At 53.4% G+C, this 8742-nt stretch overlaps 1 protein-coding gene across 1 annotated transcript; it reads left to right on the top strand.

Moving 5' to 3' along the window:
• Positions 1-4340: 4340 nt before the first annotated feature.
• Positions 4341-6136, top strand: SOCS1 (suppressor of cytokine signaling 1). Its single transcript, XM_066379973.1, has 2 exons — positions 4341-4468; positions 5036-6136. Exon 2 carries the CDS (start codon positions 5086-5088, stop codon positions 5716-5718), a length of 633 nt encoding a protein of 210 aa, XP_066236070.1. The 5' UTR covers positions 4341-4468; positions 5036-5085; the 3' UTR covers positions 5719-6136.
• The last annotated feature ends 2606 nt before the right edge of the window (positions 6137-8742 follow it).

The raw sequence follows: 8742 nt of genomic DNA on the forward strand, positions 1-8742 counted from the left end.
GCCACACGCTTATTAAGTGACAGATCTAAACCCAAGCCCTCTGATAGCAGAATCCGTGCTCAGGGCTCCCCAGACAGACAGACTCCCATGGGAACCCTGGCTGCCCTGCGTGTTAGAAGAGGAGGGCTGAGGAGCACTGGGGCAGAGAGCAATTGCAGATGACACATCCTGAGCAGGGGCTGCTTTTCCCAGCAGGACTTTGCCAAAGCTGGAAAGGAAAACTGCAAAACTGAGCTCTGAGGGCTCGGCCCCTTATTTCTGGGTTTCCAGGGCCTGCCAAGTTGGGGAGGAGAACCATCCCATATGTCTGGCTGTGACCCAGCAAGCTGTGGACACAGGGCTGACCCTGTAACAAGAAGTCACTTCAGCTGAGAATGTTCTCTGCACTTGGCACTTTGCTTCAGGCTTTGCATGCATTGCTGCACTGTGAGGTATAAAACTTCCGGAGACCATTCTGCAGGTGGGTCAAACAAAGCCCAGAAAGGGTAGATGCTTTCCCAAGGTCACACATCTGGGAAGCAGGAAGCCTGGAGTCCAAATGTTGCCCAGTCTTGCTATGGAGTCTGAGCTCCTCAGGGCTCCTGTGTTGCCAAACTTCCTGTGAACATAGGATCAGTTCTTCAGGGAGAATGACCCAGGAGTCAGATGCTTGTCAATCGGCATATTTCTTTTTCCCTTTTGGCCTCTAGATTTGGTTTCATTTTGAACTCAGGACTTCAGAATTGAAAATAAAGCTATAGTAACCGTCAATGTTAGTACTGAAGAGAACCCACGTGGGTTCAGTAACTGGGATCTGAGTCACTATGCTTTCACAACCATGATCTGACCAGGTTGGAGGATGGGGCTAGTCCCACTGTACTGGCAAGGAAACTTAGACTCAGCAGAGCCCAAAGCCACAAGAGGGCAAGATGAAGGCTTGGATGCTAAGACCTGGATCTCCCCAAGCTTGTAAATGAGAGGGAAGTTGGCAGACCAGCACCCCATCCTCCTCAGGCGAGTTCAGGATCCAAATGAACCTCTGATTTCTTTGGTATCTACTGTTATTCCAGAATATAGACCAGGATTTGAGAACACCAGGTCAGGGAAAGGGAGTTCACAATACAGTGGACAAGGGTAGAAGCTTTGGGGTCCAATATCCTGTATATTAATCTCAGCTCTGCTTCTTCTAAGCTGTGTGTCCTTGGGCTAGTGACCCCCCCCCCTCTTTTTTTTTTTTCTTTTTTTTTGTATTTTTCTGAAGTTGGAAACGGGGAGGCAGTCAGACAGACTCCCACATGCGCCTGACCAGGATCCACCCAGCATGCCCACCAGGGGGCGATGCTCTGCCCATCTGGGGTGTTGCTCTGTTGCAACCAGAGCCATTCTAGCACCTGAGGCAGAGGCCATAGAGCCATCCTCAGCGCCTGGGCCAACTTTGCTCCAATGGAGCCTTGGCTGCAGGAGGGGAAGAGAGAGACAGAGAGGAAGGAGAGGGGGAGGGGTGGAGAAGCAGATGGGCGCTTCTCCTGTGTGCCCTGGCCGGGAATCGAACCCGGGACTCCTGCACGCCAGGCCGATGTTCTACCACTGAGCCAACTGGCCAGGGCGTGACCCCTCTCTTAGTCTTAGTTTCTCCATCTATAAAATGGGCAGGTTGGATTATGGTACACCAATCCAATGGCCTAAGAACTAAAAAGCATTTATCACAGTCAACTTAGGCCAATACATCACAGGTATCAGTAAATGAAATGAAGGAGGGGGCTCTACAGGAGTGGGGGGTGGGCAACAGAAGGAAGCCCCAGTCCCCAGGAAAAAGGGGTGGCTCTCTCAAGTAGCTAACGAGACTGTCCATGGGGGATGAAGATATATGGGCCATCAGCTATTTGTAGATTTCCCTCCACCCAGCAGCTTGCCAAGGAGACACATTGGCAGGAAGACAAGTCATGCAGGAGCCAGACCAGCCAGCCTGGCTACTTTCTCTGGGCCTGGACCACCTGACTCCAGTTCAAGAGAGAAGTAGATGCTACCCCTCCCCATTGCCAGCATCCAGGGTCCTGGTGTATCTTGGTGAAGTGCCAGTACCTCCTCAAACCTGTGCTCTCTGGGCTAGGGCTTCTAAGATGGGCATAAGGAATGAAGCGATATGTCTGAGGGCTCCGACATACTGCCACACCCACAAGCACCCTGGGCTGAACAACAGCAACAGCAAACACCTATGGAATGATTATTATATGCAGGGACTATTCTAAGCACTTGACCAACCCATGATCATTCATTTAATAATAATAGGCCTGACCTGTGGTGGCGCAGTGGATAAAGCGTAGACCTGGAAATGCTGAGGTCGCCGGTTTGAAACCCTGGACTTGCCTGGTCAAGGCACATATGGGAGTTGATGCTTCCAGCTCCTCCCCCCCTTCTCTCTTTCTGTCTCTCCTCTCTCTCTCTCCCTCTCCTCTCTAAAAAAAAAAAAAAGAATAAATAATAATAATAATAATAGGAAAATACTATTATTGCTTCACAGACTAACAAGCCAAGGCAGAGGGGTTAATTACATGCTCAAGAGTACAGGCTAGAAAGTCAAAGAGGTGGAATGGGAACCCAGGTAGTTTGGGCCCACCGTCCAGCTCGGGAATGACCATAGCATCTGACCATTGGCATATGCATGGCTCTGCATTTTCTCTGTTACCCCCTGCCCATGAGTGCATGCATGTGCACGCACACAAGACCCAGGACCACCACATCAATGACCAACACTAGCTGCTGTCACACACAACTCAGGGAGTCAATGGGGTCCTAAGTAAGACTGGTCCAGGGATACCTCCTGTGTTTAGGAGGAAACACAAGGGACCTGGGTTCTGCCTGGGAGCAAGGAGGATGGCAGCAAATCGGCACCAGGGCTCCAAGGAGAGAAGCTGACTATTCTGCTGCCTGAGAGCTGCCTGTAGAGGGCAGTGTGTGCCAGCCTGAGGCCAGCCACCATGCCTTTGGACTGCCCCGTCTTCTGTGTAACCCTTCCCAGATTCGGGAGACTACCCACCCATTAGCCCCAACCTGGATCGATTCTTCCTTTCTTTCAGAAGTACATGTTTCAGTCAGGTTCGTTCTCTGTGCCTTTCTACCACAAACAGGATCACTGAATCACACATAAATGGTCAAGTTTATAGCCCATACCACCATCCCCTCATCTTCTCAAGCTCAAGGTGTGAGTGCCAGTGGAGGCAGATGCTTGACTGACAGAGGGAGGGGAATCTATAAATAGAGAGAAGTGGGGGAAGAGGAGGACTGGCCAGGATAAAACAGCAGGTTTTCAGAATCACCACATGCCCCAGCCAGGTAGTTCAGTTGGCTAGATAGAGCATGTGCAGAGGTTGAGAGATCCCTGGTCAGGGTACATACAAGAATCAACCAGTGAATGCATATGTAAGTGGAACAACAAATCGATGTTTCTCTCTCTCTCAAAACAATTAAAGAAAAAATCATTACATGACCCATTTTTTCACTGGGCTCCAAATTGAGTTTTGAGGTGCCCAGCTGCTCTCTTCCCAAAATGAAAGTGAGGAGGACTTGCCTCCTTCGGTAGTCCCACCTGCCAGTCACTGCAAATCAAAGGCGTTCCCGAGCCTCAGTTTCTCCAACGTAGGAGGACGAGCCAAGGCCTCCAGGGACCTTGCCAGCCCAGCCCAGTTTCTGAAGAACTCAACCCACAGTCGAGGTGCCCCTCCTGTGCTATCAAAGGGTTCCTCTGAAGCCTGTGGTCAGGCAGCCACTTCCTGGGAAACCCAAGCCAAGACCAGGGACAGCAAGGGGCTGGGAAGAGTGCAGAGGCGGCGGCCCTCCCGATGCTCTCGGACTACCCCGGCTGTAGTAGTCGCGAGGGGTCCGACGCCGGGTCCTTAAGGCTGGACCGCAGGTCAGGTGAAGGGATCTTGGCTCGAGTGGGGTAGAAGACAGAGATCTGCCGAGATGGGTGCTGAGACACCTGGTGGGAAGAGGGGCGTGTCAGGGCTAGTTCAGAGTATCCTGAACCAGCTAGGATGCAGAAATCTGCGACCAATGGCAGAGGGTCAAAATAGAGGCACTAGGTTCGAAGAAGGCATCTGAGAAGTGGTCGGGGGTTCAAGGGCGGGGCCAGAGACCTAGATGGAGGGCTCCTAGGACAGGTGCAAGGCTAAGCCAGGGCAGGGGGCATCCCGCGGAAGAGTCTCGGGTGTTTGCAAAGATCGATCTGGTGTGGCCTCCACCGCAGAAAAAGAAACCGAAAGTGGCGCGGAGGAACGCGGCCTGCAAGGGGCGGGGCATCAATGGGCGGAGCCTCGTGCCATGGGGCCCCGCCCCCCAGATCGGTTTAAAAGACTGGTGCAGGGGCGGGCGCGGAGCAGAGCGAGCTGCAGCCGTGGCAGCGGCACGGCTCCCGGTCCCGGAGCATGCACGAGAGTCGCCCCGGAGCCCCTCGCCGCCCCTTCCGCGGCGCCCCGCGCCCCGCCGCCAGGTGAGCCAGGCACTGGGCAAGGGAGCGGGAGGGAGAAGGGGTGAATGAAAATGAAAGGACAACTGGGTGTCAGGCTGGCCTCCGGCCTGCGCTGTGGGATCGTGGCCACCAGGCCCCTGGACCCCGCCGGCCCCACCCTGGCAGCCCCCCATGCGTGGGGTTCCGGCAGCGCAGCTTTCCTCCTGCCTTTACCCAGATCGCCCGGAGAAGGAGGCAGTCCCTGGCCTGGCCAGCAGGCGGCGAGCCGAGAGCCGCCCCGTAGTTGGGGCAGGCTTCTCCCTGGCATCTCTCTCCACGCCCCCTTCCACTTAACCTAAACTCTGAGCCTGCGGAGGCTGGACCCCGCCCCCACTGAGTCCCCACCGCCAGGAATTGCTCAGCACACTGGGAAGTCCATTTTCTAGCCCACGGAGGCTCAAAGGGGCCGCGTGTAGTTAGTCCTACGCTTTCGGCCCTTTAGGGTCAGCGTCTTAGCCTTAAGCCCCACACACTCCTTGTTGCCTCGTGGCCCCTCACCTGTTCATCTCCACCCAGACTCTCCGCTCACTGCCTCTGTCTCCCCATCAGCGCACCCCCGGACGCTATGGCCCACCCCTCCGGCTGGCCCCGCGTGTAGGATGGTAGCACACAACCAGGTGGCAGCCGACAATGCAATCTCCACGGCAGCAGAGCCCCGACGGCGGCCAGAGCCTTCCTCCTCCTCTTCCTCGCCCGTGGCCCAAGTGCGCCCGCGGCCCTGCCCGGCGGTCCCGGCTCCAGCCCCGGGCGACACGCACTTCCGCACGTTCCGCTCGCACGCTGAGTATCGGCACATCACCCGCACCAGCGCACTCCTGGACGCCTGCGGCTTCTACTGGGGGCCCCTGAGCGTGCACGGAGCGCACGAGCGGCTTCGCGCTGAGCCCGTGGGCACCTTCTTGGTGCGCGACAGCCGCCAGCGGAACTGCTTCTTCGCCCTCAGCGTGAAGATGGCCTCGGGCCCCACGAGCATACGCGTGCATTTCCAGGCTGGCCGTTTCCACCTGGACGGCAGCCGCGAGAGCTTCGACTGCCTCTTCGAGCTGCTCGAGCACTACGTGGCGGCCCCGCGCCGCATGCTGGGGGCCCCGCTGCGCCAGCGCCGCGTGCGGCCACTGCAGGAGCTTTGTCGCCAGCGTATCGTGGCCACCGTGGGCCGCGAGAACCTGGCGCGCATCCCTCTCAACCCTGTCCTCCGCGACTACCTTAGTTCCTTCCCCTTCCAGATCTGACGGGCCGCGCAGGCAGCATTAACTGGGGGGCCTTATTATTTTTATTATTAATTATTATTTCTCTGAAACCACGTGGGTGCCCTCCCCGCATGGGTTGGAGGGAGCTGTTTGGAGGAGTGGTGAGGCCCCTACCCCCTGGGCTGGAGACGAGGCGGCAGACCCCTCCCCAACTCTTGGGGGCCTGCCCCCCTCCTGGTGCTCCCTCTGGGTCCCCCTGGTTGTAGTAGCAGCCTAACTTAAATATCTGGGGCCAGGACCTGAACTTGTACCTCCTACCTCTTCATGTTTACATATATCCAGTATCTTTGCACAAACCAGGGGTTGGGGGAGGGTCTCTGGCTTTATTTTTCTGCTGTGCAGAATCCTATTTTATATTTTTTACAAACAGTTTAGGTAATAAACTTTATTATGAAAGTTTTTTTTTTTTAAAGAAAAGGTTTCTAGAGTGTGTGCTTTGGTGAAAGGTTTTTCTTGGTTCTGAATGGATTCAGGGGAAACATCCTAAGACTGACCTGTTTGGCTGGAGGTCTTGTGGCTAAGAGCCCTGCTTGGTCCCGCCCCATAGCTCTGGGAGTAGATGAACCGTTGGTCTGGTTTTGGTATTGTGTGTCTGTGGAAATGGCAGCTCATGTTTGAGCTCTTAATGTGTACCAGACCCTATTCAGAGCTTTACCTGCTTCCATTTACTTAATCCTATTGAGACAATCCTATGAAGCAAGGCTTTTAACCCATCCTACAGAAGAGAAAACCGGTGCAGGAGGTAATTTGCCTTTGGTCATTCTTATGTCAAAGACGACACTCGGGCCTTTTCTGGCTGTCCTTTTCCGTTTGAAATGGATGACAAATTTCATTCCACGACCACAGTAACTTCCAGGAAGGGAGGGGCAGTGGGGACTTGGTAAATTTTTGGAAGGAGGAGTGGCACATTCTGACACTAGGCATCAAGGGAAACATTTTAGTAGATGTTTAGGATGGAGAATACAGGGTTGGGTCTGCTTTCCTTCTTCCCGCCCTGTTCTGTCTCGCGTACTTTTTGGTGAACGCACAACTTGGAGTCAGAAAGAGGCTTTGTGGTCTGTGGTGATGGGAGGGCCCTGCTGGCAGCTTTGGGCAATTCCCTTTGCCTCTTGGGGCCTCACCAAGGGCCTCAAAAATGGGCTTGCTAGAGGAGGTGGAACTCCCAGCAGCAGGTGTCTAGGCATCACAAAGACTGGTATTTTCTGGAGCCAGGGGAGGGAAGGGCTGCTCCAGGAAGCCTGTGTGGTTGGCACGCATGACCAGAAAGTCCCCATGACATGGGTTTTATGGCTACTTCTATGTCTATGACAGGCCTGACAGATAAGCCATGCTGGCACCTCAGGGCTGTGCTGCTGCACTCGGTAGACTGAGTCATTTTCAGGTTTAGGGTTTAGCAAACACTGCACTTCATTTTTAGAGTTAGAATGGCCCTCTGCAGCCTTGGCCATGCTCATAATGGAGTGTCCTAATATTTAATAATACCTTTAAACTCGAAAGTGCAGCATAACATTAAGTTGAGAACTGGAGGTAGCTGCCCAGGCTTGTCTTGGAGATTAAATAGGTTCCAGGACTCAAGGTTAAGGATGGCCAGAAGAGATTTAGGATCTCAGAGAGCTTCGGTGATTTCACCCTTTAATAAGGTGGGGTGGGAGGGAAGGAGGTGATGTCTGGTCTCTATGGCTCCAAGGAATCGCTGCTTTTTCTTTTAACCACCTCCCTGCCCTTTGTTCTCTTCTGTGTGGATCAAATTCTGTTCTTTTTTATTGCTTTCACTGAGACGGGGAGAGAGAGAGAGAGAGACGGGAACATCAAGCTGTTCCTGTTCTGTGCCCTGACCGGGGATCAAACCACCAATCTCTATCCTTCAGGATGATGCTCCAACCAACTGAGCTATTCAGCCAGGGCAGTTCTGTTCTTGCTCTGACCTTCCCGGTCTCCTACTCAGTTTGAGCACTGCCTGAAGAAATACAAGGCAGGGCTTGGGCATACTGCAGACACTTAGTACTACTGTGTGCAGGGCCCTGTGCTACCTTCTTTAATCCTCACAACTAGGCTGTGAGTTAGAAACTTCCCCCACTTTACAGGTGGGAAAACACTCAGAGAGGCAAAGTAGGGCACATAGCAAATGGTGGAGTCAGATGTTCAAACTTAGATTGTATTGCCTCGGAAGCTGGGTACCACTAGGTAACAGCCTCCCACAAGTGCCTAACGGTCGCAATAATAACAGCAGCAGCTGCTAACATTTATATATAGTGGTACTGTGCAGGCACCATTCCAAGCCCCTAGTTACCCATATTAAAACATCTGACCTTCACCCTAGCCTTTTGATTTACTATTAATGTCCCCATTTTACAGATGAGGAAACAGGTCCTCTAAAGGGGGATAATGTAAGGGGTAGCTGACAGTATTTTCAGGGATTTTTTCTTCTCTTCAAAGTTTAAAAAACATCTTCATTACACAAACCCATTCCCCCTATAAAATCTGGAGCAAAACAGCTACAAATAAAGACCCCTCTGATCACACTCCCCAGAGCTAGCCCCTTCTCTTTGTAAGTCATTTATAAAAATCTATACTAACATAGGTACAGTAACCTAAAATGACCTAAAAGTCCCGGGAGCTGCACTTCAGGCTCCGTGTGACAGATCCTGTGCAGAGGAAGGAGCTGGGGGTGGCGCGGTGTGTGCCATGTGGCTTCCCCGGCTGAGCAGATTCTCTCAAACCTCAGCTTCATGATTCAGCAGCACTGACGTTAATTTACAAGAATGAAAAGTGAGAGGAGGATGTGTGTGTGTGTGTGTGTGTGTGTGTGTGTGTGTGTGGTGGGGGGGACAGGTTGGGGGCCTGGGTGCCCCTGAGGTTCCCTCCCCACTGTGAGTGGGTAAGCTGGGCAGTGTGGGGCATACAGAATGGGAAAGGGGTGGCTCTCACATGATAGGGACTGCATGCAGGTACAGGAACACTTCAACCCGCATCAAAGCCACCCAAGTCAGACTCTGGTCCCCATTT

The sequence above is a fragment of the Saccopteryx leptura genome, chromosome 4 (assembly GCF_036850995.1).
Source record: "Saccopteryx leptura isolate mSacLep1 chromosome 4, mSacLep1_pri_phased_curated, whole genome shotgun sequence".
In the NCBI taxonomy this organism is placed as follows: Eukaryota; Metazoa; Chordata; class Mammalia; order Chiroptera; family Emballonuridae; genus Saccopteryx; species Saccopteryx leptura.

Coding starts and splice junctions, on each gene's coding strand:
- SOCS1 (XM_066379973.1), top strand. CDS start 5,086: ATGGTAGCACACAACCAGGTGGCAGCCGACAATGCAATCTCCACGGCA.